At 37.3% G+C, this 17,928-nt stretch overlaps 1 protein-coding gene across 1 annotated transcript; it reads left to right on the top strand.

The window, feature by feature from the left end:
• The first annotated feature begins 709 nt into the window (after positions 1-709).
• LOC129277017 (tensin-1-like) lies at positions 710-16,172 on the top strand. Its single transcript, XM_054913340.2, has 3 exons — positions 710-2,023; positions 4,997-5,525; positions 16,072-16,172. Exons 1-3 carry the CDS (start codon positions 872-874, stop codon positions 16,170-16,172), a joined length of 1,782 nt encoding a protein of 593 aa, XP_054769315.2. The 5' UTR covers positions 710-871.
• Positions 16,173-17,928: the final 1,756 nt, after the last annotated feature.

Here is a 17,928-nt window from a genome sequence, read left to right on the forward strand (position 1 = left end):
TTTAAAACTTGAAATGGAGCAGTAGAAATATATATCGAATACCATAAGATATGCTTTTTCTTTTTTTTCCCTTTTTTTTTTTGGGGGGGGCTCTCCTGAACTAAAATATTTGATACAAAGTGTGCAATGTATATGTAATGTTTAAAGGGTATGTTTGTTTCAAGAGAATTGTTGATACCCAAATCATTCATTATCCTTGCATTTTGCAATTAATTTGTTGTCTTCTTGCAACAGAAGATCTGGATTGATTTGCTGTAGTTATAATTCGTCTTGCCATTGCAATTTGCAATTGGTCGCTATTCAGTTTCTTGAAACCATGGACCCTTTAATAGGTCCATGTTAAAACAACCCTTATTTCATACTTTGTTTTCCCTTGCCTCTCTTTCTTCCCTCATTTTATCTCGCCTCATACTAATTTTGTCTTTGTCCAATTTACTCTTTATTCTTATTTTCGTTTTAACTAGTACTCTTCAAATTTATCTTCTTTGCTTAAAAGTATTGTTTGATTTTTAGTTCAAAAGAGATTGATGTTGAAATGAAAAGGATGATATTGCAATGTTTTCTTGAATTGGTTTGTTTTCATCAAAATGTAATTCTGCTCTTTCTTTGTTACTATCATGGATGGATTAATGATGTTTATACATACAATATATATACATTTTTATAAGCAATTGTTTCTAAACTTTTTTTCCTCTCAATTATATTGGCAGACTCATGTGATATCGATGGAAGTCTTGTCTAAGAGGTTTTCTTGGAAACCTGAAGGTGCTTTTGAGGTTCTTTCAAAGTTCAATAAATGGAGAGGAAGATGGAAGCAAAGGTATTGCTGGGTTTGAATGGATGTATTGCTTAAGCGTGGCGCTGTCATCTAATGGGTAGTTACAATGCAAAACCAAGCACTTCAGACGAGAAAGATCACAGCGTTCAACCACCAACCACTTCTAAGCAAACTGATTTCAACAACTCACATCCATTCACTATCGAGGACACATCGGACACTGACGGGGACGAGACTCATTCAAAGAACTCAGTAAAGACATCCCCGTCGCCACTGGTAAAACAGATTCCAGAATCGAGTGAGGCTGTGATGCAGGATGAACAACGCCAGCGAGAGTTGGCCCAAGAAAGACACAGAGAAGAGTCAAGAGCGCCCTCTGGGAGCTCAAGAGAATCAGCCTCACCTTATGGACTGTACAACCCTTTGGCATCATCAAATGGAGGTCGACCGTACCTTCCTGCATCAGCCTCCCCAGCTGTAACAGGTAGTGGCATGAACCCAGGATCGTTACCTTTGCTTCAGTATCCTGGTCAGTCCGCCCCACCTTTGTTAGCCATCAATCCAACCTCCTCAGCTGTCTTTTCACCCTATCCAAGTGCATTCACGTCTCCCGCTGCAGCTGTCTACACAGCAGGATTACATAGCAGTGCCAATCCCAGACCATACCATGGCATTGAGTCCTATTCAGCAATGCTTGCCAGCATGGGCAATCAGGTGCAGCAGCATCCCCAAGGACACCTCATTCCAGCACCTTCCTATTTCCAGGGTGGCTACATCCCTGCTCAGTACAACCCTCTATCACCCCTGATGGCAGGGGTGATACCAACCTCCAAGGGTATGTTCCCAGAGGGGAGTTACATGCCAACAGCTGTAGCTCCACATGTCTTGACAGGCATCCTTCCTAGTGGCCAGTTGATTCCTCCTGCAGGACAGCACCCAGAAACATCTGGAGAAGATCACGGTAGGTCCAGCCCTGAGAAGCACTACTCTGCATCCACAAGATACCTCGAAGCACGAGAGCAACAGATCCTTGAGAGCAGACGATTGGCAGAGTTACAACAGTTGTCTCCTGGTGGCCAAGTTCATCGCAGTATCCCAGAGGCGAGAGTTTCTCCCTTTCAGCAGGTTTCTACAACTGTAACCTACAGAGTAGCCATGCCAGAAGTGGCTGAACGACCCGAGTCCAAGGGAGCAAGCCCTGGTTCATCACACCAGACTAAGTCGGTGCACATTCCATCATCAAAGGTATGGACATTTATCTCTTTAAACAAACTTCTCTAATCATCTTGTTGATACTTATTGCATCAGTTGTTGTAATCTGTTCCCTACTAGAACCAGATTGTCTGTGTACAAATTTACAAGTAAAACATGAGAAGTCAGCACACAGGTAAATATTCAGCTAACCTTTACTGTGCTGTTCACAGACTTTTTACTTTTAATTTTTTTGAGACCAAATTTGAGATGTTTGGGTACGTGGTTCCGGAATTATGCAACATTTTGTAAATCCATGTTTAAATGTCAAAGTTAACATTTTCACAAAAAAACACTAATATTTTGCTAGCTATTTTATGTGAGTTAAAGACAAGTAATGATTTCATACATAATTGATAAAAAAAAGGAAGGAATTATTTTTTTTAATTTGAATATTTTAGTTTTGTACAACATGTAGTTTACATCCAGCTATAGCAATGTGCAAATTTTTGCAGTGATCGTGTGATCAGCTACATGTATGGGTCAATTTGACCCCCCCCCCCTCCTGTTAAAGCCTAGTCGAAAAAAGCCCAGTTAAAATAGGGTTATTTTTGTAATACTTTAAAAATCCGAACAGAATAAAGAGATTTCTCCTTCTGTAAAATGTATATTCATGCTCCTGCTATTTCTTCCAATATTCTAATTTTTCTACACTTATTTCATGCTAGTCATCATTATCTTTATCTGTATAAACAAACACAGTGGTTTAGTGCAGTGTACCGGTATCCTCTAGAAGAACTGGTACATGTAGCTATTGTAGTATTGTCGTCATCATCATCTTCATCACTATTATCTTCATCATCATCGTCATCATCATCACAAATTATCATAATATTAAAATTATCATCACTGCCGTTACAATTATTTATCACCATAAGTATGACAGTTACCATGTACATGTATCATTACAATGACTAGATCTGTGGAATCTCCATTTGCAATTGCAAATTGAAATAACCCGTATCTATTTGTGCAGTACTAAAGAGAAAAAGAAAAAATGGTAGTGTAACCTGAGAGGAAATGAACTCGGCAAACACTATACATGTATATTACATACCAGAGGTGAATGCTCCCTGAATGCTTTAGAAAGTACATTATGATGCTCCTCATAAACAGCATACCCGTAGTATCCCATTGTGATATTGAGGGTAATTTTGATGATGCGATAAACAGCCCACGCCATGGAAATCACAAATTACTGCACTACAAGTATGTGGTCTGCATTTTTTCATGTGATGGGCAATTCAGGCTTTAATCCTTTTCTTTTCTCTTAATGCCCTCTAATCTGTCCTTTTCTCCTTTTCCCCTGTATTTCTTAGAGGTTTCTTTTTATTTATTGTTGATATGATATTGACAAAAATTCATTCTCTGACTTTTATTTTGTTTTTATATATATTTTTCCTTCTTTTCTAATTTATTTTAAGGTTGTACTAGCATGGTCTCTTTTCCCCATGACATTATATCTTTCAATTGTTTTTATTCTATTGGGAAATACTTTATTTTGCAAAACAGGAAACCATACTGGACCCAGTTTCATCATCATATTTGTGGATTTTCCCCAGGGGGGCCACTTCCATTGACGAGTGGATACCATGCGCGACCATGGGGTCCCGAAAAGCACCCTAAACAAGTATTTTCCATATTCTGAAAATGCACCCCTTAACCCTACCCTTAACAAGTATTGGAAACAGAACGATACCCTTGGCAAGTATTCTCCGAATTGAACCCCTAAACAAGTTCAGCGATATTTTAATGTCACAGACGTCGATTACCTAGTATCATTGGCTTGGTACGGCCCCACCTCCCACACCTCGCGCAAATCGGACTCTAAACACGAAGTGTTGACTGTTGGGCAAAAAGTACATCCTTTATATAATATTTTATTTTTACCCTTGTAAGTTTGACCCTAAACATGTAGCTTTCCTTGCGAAATAGATACCCTTTTTCATTATTTTAGTGTTTTTGACACCCTTATTACGTTACGTATGTAACATGCCCTATCTTGAAAAAGACAACCCTTTTACGTGTTTTTTGATCGCGCATGGTATCCACTTGTCAATGTAAGTGCCCCCCCCCCCGGATTTTCACTAGTTTTGTGTTTCACCTGATGTATTTTAGAGCTATTTAGTTGTCATTTATTTTCTTCATGACACCTGGAAGTACAAATGCATATGTACATTGGCCAATTTTCTGAACTAAACTTTGATTCATATTTGGTGCCATAATATTTTGATGGGAGAACTATAAAGGAAGGGCATCCTCGAAAGGTGAGATCATATTATTTTATGAATGAAAAACGGGTGTTACAACATTGTATTTCCAAATCCCAGCCCTTTGTTTCTAATATCCTATTGTGTGTGTGTGTGTGTGTAACCTCACAAAAATATTATAGGGGGGGGGGGGGTGATGAGAGGCTGATTCATTGGCCCAAATTCTCGAAAGTTGGCTAACTTAGCCCATGGTCTAAATCACGTCATTTAGCCCACTGCACTAAAAGTTAGCCGGTTGGGCTAATTAGCCCACACTTTGTGAAATGCTCGGTTGGCTAACTTAGCCCACAGGGGATAGTTAGCCCAGTGGGCTAAGTTAGCACGGGCTAAGTCAGCCACCCTTCGAGAATTTGGGCCATTGAGACTAACTACCCCCCTATGAGAATCTGCTCCTTGGTTTAATAATTCAGACTATGGTTTGAGGTTGAAATGTTACAGTGGATAGTGAGATGTAGATGAACCTGCAACTGATACAGGTTGGCTATTTTCAGTTTTTGTATGATTCTGTATTTGAGCAGTGTTATTTCACTTTACTAATGATGTGCAATGTAAATGTCTAAGTTCCATTTTTCTGTCATTTTCTTGGAAAGGCCTCTGTGGCATGATAGAAAGGAGATGGAATGTGCCATTCATTTTAAAGTTTTATTTCAGATAAATACAAAATAAATTTAAAGAAATCTACTTTTTTAAATTCTAGGATGTGATGCTACACTGTACAACCCCCAAGCAAGCACTAGGAGGTGGTGATGTGGACTCTTCCCGGCAGGTGCAGCTGGCTCTGCTTCCAAACACCTTCTACTGTGGCTCCGTACCGGGACAGGCAATGGTAGCTACCACAGAGGGTACCATCCGTGTGGAGCTTCCTCCGCCAACCGTTGGAATAAACATCGGCTCCAAATCCGGGCAACCCATTCCCAACCCCATCACCATGTCATTGCCCATCACATCGTCCAGCAGCGGAGGCAGTATCTTCACTTTCCCTGGTAGCAGCAACCTTCCGCCGCTGACCAGTATGCCCCCAACCATTGCGGTGCCCACAGCGGTGCCCTACCAGTCTGTGGCATCCAGACACCATTCACCTACGTATTCTGCCACAGTTGCAGGGTTGCAGTCGTGGCACCTCACCCCACAGGTGCGCCCAACACCGTCGGTCAGGTTTCAAGGTTCAAGCCTCGGTCCTGGCAACGTTGCAGGATCTCACCAAGATGGTGACCAACCAATGTCAGGTGAGATTCAACCTAATCATCTTTATATTTATCATTATATGTATACAAATGCATTCAAGCCTCTCTTATAATTCAAAATAATTTCAAGTTATATTCATATAGTGAATTCCATAAGTATATCATTAATATATTAATAGAGCGGCTACCTGTCTGTAGTGAAAACCTGTCTTCAGTGGCTACCAAAATTGTCTCCGTAATAGGTTGCCGTGCCTGGTTCTTTGTTCTACATTATCTTAAGACATGATGTACTACTACTAGAACCTGTCTTGATAGGCCTATTATTCATTAAGTTATTTACCAGAGTGTCTGTCATCAACTTAATTTGTTTGATTTCACTAAGTAGTGACTGGGGTGCTGGACTTTTCAGTACAGTAATCTATGTGAAGTAATATTGGATTTAATATATTAAAACAAAAAATGTGGTTGACATTTGTACTGAAGGTAGCCTTGTACTTGTGGCACAAACATTTAACTCATGACCATACATGCAGTTGCCAAACCCTGTCAGAAAATTGGCTCGAATGTTGTCTTGCGAAATTCCCAGGAGCTGAGCTGGCTGACTAGCAAGCGCATAGGTTTGTTGGCTGGCGACCAGTTTTATCTAGTCAATACTTGTACATTGACACATGACTTGGCAGAGGAAGAGCTTAGGTGGAGTTTTTCATGAAGCAGTTTGTCAGTGATTTTTACCAACAAATTTTCCCCTGGCCAGTCAGATGCAAGGATTTCAGTAGCTTGTAACAGTTGGCAGTGATTTTGAACAGACAATTTTGTGCATGAAATGCTGCCCTGAAGGGAAGCCAGGGTTTGTTGGGAATCTGCCAACATTAATGGTTGGCCTGGTGTCTTTGCTTGCTTGCGTGGATGTCCCATTAGATCAGTAGATTATGTCCTATGTGGGGGTTATTGTTCTAGCCGTGATGTCTCACTTTATGACGTATGTGCATGTAAATCCTATTGAGAATACCTGCCTGCATTACCTCTGGATCTGGGGGACAGTTTCACCAATCCAAAAAACCAATTTCAGTCGATAAAGTATGGATCATCTAGAATTAATAAATTAAGTGAATTATGACTATCATTGCCAAGTTGGTTTATTGAATTTCAAAATTTACTCCAATGATTCAAAACATTAAACTACTGCTGCTGCTATTGCTACTGCTACTATTACTACTAATACTACTACTTCTACTACTACTACTACTACTACTACTACTACTACTACTACTACTACTACTACTACTACTACTACTACTACTACTACTACTACTACTACTACTACTACTACTACTACTACTACTACTACTACTACTACTACTTCTACTACTACTACTACTACTACTACTACTACTACTACTACTACTACTACTACTACTACTACTACTACTACTACTACTACTACTACTAAAACTGCTACTACTACTATGACTACTACTACCACTAAAACTGCTACTACTACTACTACTACTACTACTACTACTACTACTACTACTACTACTACTACTACTACTACTACTAAAACTGCTACTACTACTACTACTACTACTACTATGACTACTACTTCTTTACTACTACTACTACTACTACTACTACTGCTACTGCTACTACTACTACTACTACTACTACTACTACTACTACTATTACTACTACTACTACTACTACTACTACTACTTCTACTTCTACTTCTACTACTACTACTACTACTACTACTACTACTACTACTACTACTTTTACTACTACTACTACTACTACTACTACTACTACTACTACTACTACTAGTACTACTACTACTACTACTACTACTTCTACTACTACTACTACTACTACTACTACTACTACTACTACTACTACTACTACTACTGCTGCTGCTACTGCTACTACTACTACTTGTACTACATCTACTGCTTCTACATTTAATACTACTTTTATCACTATTATTAAATTTACTGTTGCTTCTGCTGCTGCTGCTACGACTATTAGTATTAGTACCCATATTAGGACAGGTAGCAGTGTAGTACCTTAGAAACCCAAATTCAAATCAATATTGTGTCAGTTCTTGAAAGGAGTTCATAATGAAGCCTTGGCTCTCTCTTTGTTGTGGCTCATTCTCAGCGATTCACGACAGTCATCGCCAGACATCCCAGATAGTGTTCACACAACTGTCTTTTAAGCAGGAAATCACAAACATCCATCACACATCAAAACACCTAGACAAACCTGGTTCTGCTGCAGGAAAGTTTTCAAGTGATTTTTTTTTATCAGTGCTGATTTTCCTTCACTTTTATAAAGCTCTACCAATGTGCATTTTATCCCACAAATTTAAGGTCAACTTGCACTGACCGCACGTGCTGAAAGCAGGCCACTGGAAAGAAATATGATAGGGATTGTGATAAAGTGATTTTTAGCCAATCTGGTTCTACATATATTTGTTATCGTTTGAAACCATGATACAACCTGAAAAATGGCTGCTTGAATGCAACTCAAGTTGACACAAGGTTCACAAGGTTACACAAAGCTTAGTTAGTCAGAAGCCATCCTTCTTGACCACAAATGTCTCTCATTGAACTTCTTTACAGGGAACATAAAGCACATTTGTATATACAGTATACATACCTCATCAATCCTCTTGTTTTATAGTAATGTTTGATTTCATAACATCTTGATATCTAGGACTGAACTTAAAGGGGAAGTTCATCCTGACGATACATGTAGGTTAACCTAAATAAAAGCAGAAATATTTGATAAAAGTATTTGTGAAGGTTTGATGAGCATCCAAAGAGAAAGAGAGTTATGGATTTTCAAAGTTATTAATTTGAGATGTTATATATGGGAATAGCTCCTCCAATATAAATTCTTTGAATTCAAATTTTTCAATGGAATATGATTATAAAAATGTTTTTCTGTATATTAGAAGGGCTTGTGAACTGATGTGTTTATGAAGAACCATTTGATCAAGGGGATGGGTGGGGTATTCAACCACATATACTCTATATTGGTATATGCATGAAAAGCCATGAATAGAATAAAAGTATGAAAAGGGTTTACAGATGTAAATTTTACTTGTTATGAAACATACATATATGCACCTGTGGCATGTGTAGGCAGGTAAAATATCCCAAAGTGAGAAAAAAGTATTAAAACGTTGAGGCAAAAATCTAGGAAAAAGGTTTTTTTGGGGACTCTTCATTTGTAGTTTATATTTTCCATCATATTGGGCTGTGTTATTTTTGTGCTCTGATAGTTCTTTGATCTGGAGAATTTTACTTAAATTTTAGTTGAAGAGGTATAATAAAGTGTTATGGAAAATGCAAATAGGGTTATTTGAAAAATTGATGTACATATTTAGGAATGATTTTTTAAAAAAATGGGGTAAAAAAATGGGTTGGTGACAATATATTGGCTTGGTCGAGGACAACCAAACTTTTTTTTTTGGGGGGGGCTACATGTAAGGGACAGTACACATGTATTCCATCAGAAATATTTTTTTTACTTTTGGAAAGGTAAATTCATCCATGGATTTGAAAATATGAATATGTGCTATTTTGTCCTTTGAAGAGAATAAATTTTTGTCAAATGACTGTTTAATCTACTATATTTGGGCAAGTGGTTAGTTAATGAAATGAGCCTGGGCTATCCAATTAGAAATCAAATGAAATGGTAAAGACCAAATGGCTAGAAGTCAAACTGGCCCTAAAGTAATTTGAATAGATCATATGGGATGATACAAAATGTTGTATTAGATTATTACTGGAAGACCAAATGATTATTGACTTCAATTTTAACCTTTCCTTCGTGTTGTATCAAATGGAATTAGTAAATTAATTTTAAGATTTTATTCCAAACAAATTTACTTGCAGAGGTCCACATTGACGAAAAAAATACACATCAAGACAACTGGAATAAATAAAGAACAGATAATAATCTATATAAATGAGTAGAATAAGGCAAAAATCACACTGAAATGTTACTAGAAACACTGAATACATAAAGCAAAATAGTTTTTGATAGTAGCAACATATGAATGTTAATTGAATTCTTAAATTAGACTACAACATGGCTGTTGGTTTAACTGATTCCTGATATACTGCACTTTTACATGTGAAGCCTAGATCGTATAGGGTTAGACAAAGTCGGTGTATGACAAAGTGGGTTTTAAAGGGCAAGTCCACCTCAACAAAAGTTGATTTGAATATAAAAGAGAAAAATCCAACAAGAATAACTCTGAAAATTTCATTAAAATCGGATGTAAAATAAGGAAATTATGACATTTTTAAATTTCGCTTAATTTCACAAAACAGTTATATGCACATCCTGGTCAGTATGCAAATGAGACTACTGATGACATCATCCACTCACTATTTTGAGTTAAGACCAAATGGCATTCACTCTCATGTATCTAGCCTGACTCATCTACTCTGAATGTACCTGTAGCTACCATGTAGTGAATGTTTCAGACATTAGCAATCTGTCATAGATCTGCCGTTTGTTACATTGCCCAGTGGAAAAAGATGATGTAATAACTTTAAAATAGATTTTAACAGTGCTTGTAGTTACTGGAGCAAGTAGCAGTATGTAGTCTGCAGTCACAGACCCTGTTCAAATTTTTTTTATTAACAATTGGGTCTTTACACAAGACTACCACAAATAAAACCTGGGGGTGTTTCATGAAGCTGTTCGTGTAAAGCTGAGAGCAACTTTAAGGACGACTGGTGAACCTTTCTTACGCGCAAAATCATTACCAATGAACATTTTGGTGTATACCATATGCCACATGAAAGGATCGTAAGTCATTCTTAAAGTTGCTCTTAACTTTAATACGAACAGCTTTATGAAACACCCGCCTGCTGTTTCAATAAGGACCTTCTGTATACAAGTCTTTGGCAGGGAATTTAGGCTGCAAAGTCAGACCACAATCATCAAGTGAAGGGCTTGCAAAGCAGACTAGAAGGTGGGGGGGGGGGTCAAATTCTGAATATGAAATTGAAAAATAATGCCTGGAACGAGCAACAGAGTTTCCTTTTTTTCCTGGAAAAAAAATTAGTCTTCAGGTCATGAACAGAAATGGAAGGAAGAAAATTGGAGGTGTGTAAAATAGATTTGTCAGAATAGTTCAATTATTCATAAGGTTTTGCAGGGGACAAGAAATCCCATACCAATTACCTATCAATATTTAACCAAAAATCCACTTTTATAAATCCCCTTAATTGTATAGAGTGAGTAACAAAAGTACAAACTCAAACAGACTTGAAAAAGAATTTCTTTAAGTTCTGCTAATCCTCCTCTTCTTCACCTCCTCCTCCCCCTCCTCTACTTCTCCTCCTTCTTCCTCTTCTTCTTCTTCCCCTTTTTCTTCTTCCCCTTCTCCCCCTTCTTCTTCCCCTTATTCTTCTCATTCTTCTTCCCCTTCTTCCTTTTCCCCTTCTCCCCCTTCTTCTTCCCTTCTTCTCCCCCTTCTTCTCCCCCTTCTTCCCCTTCCCCTTCTTCCCCTTGTTCGTCTTCCCCTTCTCTCCCTTCTTCCCCTTCCCCTTCTTCTCATTCTTCCCCTTCTTCCCCTTCTTCCCCTTCTTCTTCTTCCCTTCTTCGTCTTCCCCTTCTTCTTCCCCTTCTTCTTCCCCTTCTTCTTCCCCTTCTTCCCCTTCTTCTTCTCATTCTTCTTCTTCTTCCCCTTCTTCTTCTTCCCCTTCTCCCCTTCTTCTTCCCCTTCTTCTTCTTTCCCTTCTTCTTCCCCTTCTTCGTCTTCCCCTTCTTCTTCCCCTTCTTCCTCTTCCCCTTCTGCTCCTTCTCCTCCTTCTTCCTATCCATATTTTCCTTCTCCTCATCTTCTCTTTATTTTTCTTATTGTTTCCTTGCTCATTACTAGTTTCTTTATTCTTAGCCTTTATTTATCATATTTCTGTGCAAGATCTTATATTATCATCTATATAGAGTGATTTTGGTCTGCATCAATTGCCCGTGCAGTATCAGAGCGTATCCCTAAAAAGGACCGAAATATCCCATAGGCTCCTGTACAAAATTTGCTATTGAATATTAGAGCATATTCAACGGTTTAATGCGCATGTGCAAATGCATGAAATATACAATGCGTACAACAATGAAAGCAATGCGATGTGCAGCATAGAGCACAATTACGCTTGATGACGTCATAATGAACGACATGAAAGTCGCATGTCAATGACCAAAATTGATCCTATGAAGTGATAATGGCATTAAGTGATCTATGACTTGTTCAATCATTTTGCTCCCTCTTTTTTTTTTGGGGGGGGTGGGATAGATGATGATAATTATATCAGATGGCTTTATTTCATGAAATACCAGAAATATTCCACTCGTTAGGGTCAATATTTTCATGAACTCTTGGAATATTTCTGGTATTCCATTCTGAGCCATCCAATATAATATCAATATTTTCTATTTACAGTCAAACCTGTCTTAGCAGTCACCTGTCTATACTGAAAACCTGTCTTTTAGTGGCCACCAAAAATTGTTTCTGTTTTCAAAGGAATTTCCATTAAAACCTGTGTACAAAGGCCACAGGTCTGTTTCCAGATGCCACCTTTCTTGCTGTTTCCCTTGGGTAAACATGTTTGAATGTATTGTCTTTATGATCAAGGGCCCGTCTTACAAAGAGCTACGATTGATCCAATCAATCGTAACTCTATGGAAATCCATCAGTGTCATAATTTTTTCTACAGGAAATTTGCAAAATGTCCTTTGTAAACCAAGGAGAACACACTAAATTGTAAAGAAAGCAATGAATTTATGGATATAAATTTCAAATCTAGAATTTTTTTTGAACAGACGTACATTTTATATGTTTACTTTGCTGGCTTTCTATAGTTGCCATTGATAGGATCAATCACAACTCTTTGTAAGACGGGCCCCTGCATGTAAGGAATGGCTTGTCCTACATGCTTGCATATAAAATTAATTTTTCTTTTCATTTCTTTTCACTCCATGAATATTAAACAAATTATACAATCATACAATACCAACTCCAAAAAATTAATGTTAATAATAATATATATTTAACTTGAACATGAAAAACAATAATAGAGACAGTGATATTCTGTGATTGCGGAAAACTGATAGCTTTATTGTTTAGCATGGATTTTGGTCATCCAATCGCAGTAATACCAATTACCACTGATCATATTCATAACTGAAAACTTTATATTTGAAGCACATAGATTAGACTGATTTATGCAGAGCAAATTTTTGTTATCACCAGAAACAGTTTCATATGTACATTAGAATGTTACACTCTCTACTTTTGCTTGATTTGGTTCAAGTAATGACCTTAGATAAAATTCCATGGTTAATTTACAATCTTTTGAAAGGCGGGAGCTTTTTTTTATTGTTACAAAAAAAATGATAGGGTGCAGGATTAGTTTCCAACTTTCATTGCCTCATTGGAAGTTCATGTGTGATGTTTCAAATAATACTATGCATTTTTATAATTCCACGTATTTCTACAGCATATTCCCACAAATTCCTCACAATATCAGTTTTGGTGCATTTCAATTTTACTCGTGATTCAAAGTATACAGTTCAGAATGCTCCTGAGACTTTAAACATGCCCAATGAAATTTTATAAAAGAAACAAATGAATATTCCAGGTCAGTCCATTGTGAATCTATAGAGACACATATACTTGTAAAGTTGTCTCTGAAATGCCAATGGGTGGAACGTGCATCGGAAATACTACTTCTTTATAAAAGCCGTCTCAATAATGAGTTTTTGTAAGCACCCTATGAAACTGGGTATTACCCAAGAGATGCATAAATTCTCTTTGATCTGCTACATGTACATCATGACATATCACTGCTGAGCCCTTGTCTTACAAAGACTTGTGATAGATGCAATTGTTCTTTAATATCTAATTTAGCTCAATTGCAGTTTGAAATTGATTTGAGTTTATCGCAGCGCTTTGTGAGACATGCCGAACTAGGATGACAAAATGTTGCATCTCAAAATGTTCAGGACTGAAAGGTCGCTGCTCTGAGGCTGGATCCAATTATTATTAATATTTGCTTAAATTTGCAGCAGAAAAACAAAATAGAAAACTGGATTTGGAATGGTGATCACTTGATAGATTAACAAATTATATTAAAGTATAATAGAAATGTGATTTTCCTCAAAATTTGATATATTTATTTGCTAGGTGTTAAGAGTTGAGATTCTTACATGTATATTTAATATTATTATTCCCTTTTTGCCATATCTGTAACCCTTTTTTAAGCTACATGTACATGTATGAAGAAGCCATATCTTTTGGGGGCGTACTTACATGTATTCCTTTTTTCGTTGCTATGAATAGGTATTTTTGGTAAGTTTTGATATACAAATGCATGGTCTGCTTTCCATAAATGGAGCTGCAGCAGTTATTCTTGGTTTGGGGAATGCTTGATCCTTGGACCAGTTCTCGTACCACATTGGGTGATTTCAAGTACGGTGTTGAAATCTGGTGTTGGTGTTGTGACAACACCAGCCACAACACTGTTCTTGAAATCAGGCTGGTGTTGGCATTGACCTCGGAAAATATGACGTATTTCCGGCAGTTCGTGTTGAAGGATGGTGTTGAATGTCGTCTGCTGAACCCAGCACTGCAGCTGGTGTTGACGATCTACGTGCAATTTCCCCATTCTCCAACACCAACCCCGAGGGATTGGGAAAATCATGATTTCAAGTTTGGTGTTGGTGTTGGTAATCTCAAGCTCGTGAACAGGCGGCGAACACGATGAAACATCCTCGTAAAATTAGCTTATACAGTTAAGATGAGTACAAATCATTAGAGCTTTATATATTTTGATGAAGAATAATGTTTACTCTTTCGAATTCTTGAATCAATGAAAGCATTTGTATTCTGTACGAAGAGAATTTAATGCATTTCTGTCCGATTTCATTTTCGTCGTCGAGACTTCTCACGTGAAGTTGAGATGATTTAGCAGCGCAGCGCAGAGGCGTGACGTCATGTGCTATCGACAACGCAATCAGTATCGTTCCTCTGAACCCAGCTCGGTGTTGGAACTCGGTTCAGCGGCCTTTTTACGCTCTCAAACACCAACACCAACACTGAACACCGTACTTGAAATCATCCATTGACAGCTATAGGCTGGTGATATGAACTGTAATTCGATTTAGCAAATGTTGGTTTCTGAGCAAAATAAATGTGAATATTTTCTCTGAACTGGCAGTAGCCAAAGTTGTTTTACACCAATCAGCAGTTATGTAGATAGGAATAAGGCTCATCTTTCTTTTTATAACATTGATTGTGAGCAAAGATTGGCAACTATTTGTATACAAAATTCAAAGGAACATGTCTAAAAAATGGTGAAGAGTTCAGAAATTTTCCAATAATTTTTATTGAAGTTTTAACTCAAAATATTAACGTTTTATCCAAACTTGTGACATGTAAAGGCCACCGCACACCTTACGACTGTTTGCGATCCGATTTTGAAACAAATCGCAGTTTGCTCATTTTCTGAAAATGTGAATGGAACATATCATTTTCTTTGAGGTTTAAATTAATTGAAAGAATACTAATATAACCATTTTGAAAGATTGCAAGCCTTTATTTCGGAGTAAAGGCCAAATTAGTTTCAAATCGTAGCCAATCGTACGACTGCTATGACGTCATTATGACTAGATATTATATTCGCTTTTATTTTAAGAAGGATGATAGCATAGTCACAGATTTGAACATAGGTATTCGTACCATGATTTAGAACATTACACAGTAAGATATTCCAAGTCTCAATGTTAGCATCAAATTCTACTACATTTTTTCTGAAATCGGGTTGCAGACCAATCGTAAGGTGTGCGGTCGCCTTAATGGGGTTGAGAAGAGAGAGAGAGAGAGAAAGGGTGGAGAGATGGAGGTGTAGGAATAACAAGTGCGAGAGTCTTAAAAAGCAATTATTATAGGGATTGTAAATAGATTCACAAGGATTTGAAGATCTGCGTACCTGAGCAAGCGTTTACTACTTGTATCATGTATAATGCAGATTGCTTGAACTGAATGCAAAATAGTGAAAATACTCAATTTAAATGAATTTCTGAAGAAATAGCCTTACTAGGGCATATTTTTTTATGATATACATGTACTTCAATGCCTATTTATAATATTATGGCGCAAATACAGTCCTTTGGAGGGAATTTGCAATCCTACAGCAGTTGCTCCTATTTTGTTGACCCATTTACTTTGATTATAAAAGGCTTATCATTTCTTCCATTCATAGGGCATACCGTGCATGTTCATGTAGGAATAAGTATAAAATGCCACCTGAATAGAACTTGAATCTACACATACATGTACATGTGCAGTATGTAATGCCAACAAACTTGAAAAGTGGGGATTTTATTTTTCTTCTATGATTACTATAAAGAGGATGTTATAAATGGTATCAAGTTTTGATTGTTTAAAAAACACGAGGTAATTGCGAAACATACATGTATATGATGACGTCCCACGCAACCGGATACTGCAGTTTCAATAGGATCAGTGTCTTGCATTTGAAAGCATTTGAAAAATATGTAACTTCTTCAGGTTTCCATGGCGAGAAGAAGAAGAAGATTGTAGTGGGTTTCACCGTACACTATGTATTCTCCCGAAGACAACAAGAACACCCTTGTCAAAACGTTGAGTAAGGGTGGTCCTTTTCGGGACCAACAAATTCCCAGGAAAGTATACATTATTGTACCATGAAAGTCACTACACTCTTCATCGAAAAATATATTTCATGCACTAGGTATCTATGCAAATTTTCCTAAATCCTGCCTTGTAACTCCACCCCCAACAAAAAGTTGATTTGAATAAAAAGAAAAAAATCAAACAAGTATACGCTGAAGATTTCATTAAAATCGAATGTAAAATTAGAAAGTTATGTTTTAAGATACTACTGTCACTTATTTTCACAAAATGGTTATGTATGTAATATGCACAACGCAGCTACATGTATATATGCATATGTGTGAAAGTCATTGATGTTACTTTTTCTTTTGTATTTTATTTGAGATGATCTATAATATTTCAATTAAAGTTTTGTAGATTAAAGGAATTAGGAAACTCTTCTCTCAATCACAGTAGCAGACCTGCCAACCAGTACGTTTTTTTATTTTTTCATTTTTTTACTAAATCGTAATTTATTGAGAAAAATAATCTCTATATGTCTCTATTTCATAAAACGTACACAAATATGGTCATTAGATCAATGTAATTTCAGGTAACTTATTTTTTTTTCAATCATTTTGTTAAAACCAGGGTGAATATACACATGTTTTAATGTTTTTGCAAGAGCAGTGCGCATTTTAGCTTGCATGCAGTTTGAGCGCCTCAATGAGCGAGTGCCCCAAGCATTTTATTATGAAATACACTTTTTTGGGGAAAAATACATTTTTTTTTATCACAGAATACAGTTTTTCATTCCCAGATGTTGGCAGGTCTGCATATTTATTCTCACACAGTAAAAATACTGATTTTGGGGGATAAGAATACTGAAAATGCAAGATACAACTTGGCAGCTCTGCAGTAGCCCATATTCTTAACTCAGGTATAATTCAAACTCTGGTCTAAAGTTTTGGTTTAACTACATGTATGGATAGCCAAAAGTCATAATTGTGTCACAGATCTGTAATAGTACAGGGGGGGGGGGGTATTCTGAAAAGTATTGTAAGTTTCCTCATAACTTTCCTCATAAGTTCCCCATTTAATGGAGCACTAATGGACCTCCAAATTCATATTCTGAAAACTCTATTAGCGCTCAATTAACTCCCTTTAGAGTACCACACCCATACTGAACAGAATTGGCCAATGAAATGGGCTCTTACAGTGTAGAAATCAATGCGCAGTGTCTTCACTTTGCTGGCTTGCAGCACAGCGCAGTGCCCAGCTTTAGCTGCAATGCGCTGCGAGTTTGATACAAAGAATTTTTGCTGAAAAATAATGCTATTAAAAAGTTTTTGCATCAGAGAGGTTTGTTATGTTGTCAGAGTTCTGTTGTCTTGTCCCTTTCTCTCTCATTTTTCTTGTACCTTTTTCTGGATACCCCCTCCCACAAACACACCCTCCCCCCCTCGGTTCTTCGCTCGCTCTGGCTTGGTCTTCATGCTCCCTCGGGCTTTGTCGCTACACTCCCTCGCTTAAGTATGTCTTTGTTTCAAGAGTGAATATCACCCCTGTAAATTAGAAAGCCAAGCGTGTCACGATATGATCAAAATCTTTATTTTCCTGGCCAGTCACCTTCGATAAAAATATTGACCAGCCGGTCCAATTAATATATTTTTCTATGTGTATGGTGCCCTCTTGTGGAATAGATGTTACCAATTAAACTGATGTAACATGTGGGACACTGGGACTTAAGTAGCAATCATTTGCAAGCGATCAACACTCGATATAAATTGGATT

The sequence above is a fragment of the Lytechinus pictus genome, chromosome 2 (genome assembly GCF_037042905.1).
Source record: "Lytechinus pictus isolate F3 Inbred chromosome 2, Lp3.0, whole genome shotgun sequence".
Taxonomy (NCBI): domain Eukaryota; kingdom Metazoa; phylum Echinodermata; class Echinoidea; order Temnopleuroida; family Toxopneustidae; genus Lytechinus; species Lytechinus pictus.

Excerpts from the sequence above, each read along its gene's own strand:
- LOC129277017 (XM_054913340.2), top strand. The coding sequence starts at position 872 with ATGGGTAGTTACAATGCAAAACCAAGCACTTCAGACGAGAAAGATCAC. Across the intron at positions 2,024-4,996 it reads TGCACATTCCATCATCAAAG|GATGTGATGCTACACTGTAC; the intron begins GTATGGACATTT and ends TTTAAATTCTAG. Across the intron at positions 5,526-16,071 it reads TGGTGACCAACCAATGTCAG|GTTTCCATGGCGAGAAGAAG; the intron begins GTGAGATTCAAC and ends TAACTTCTTCAG.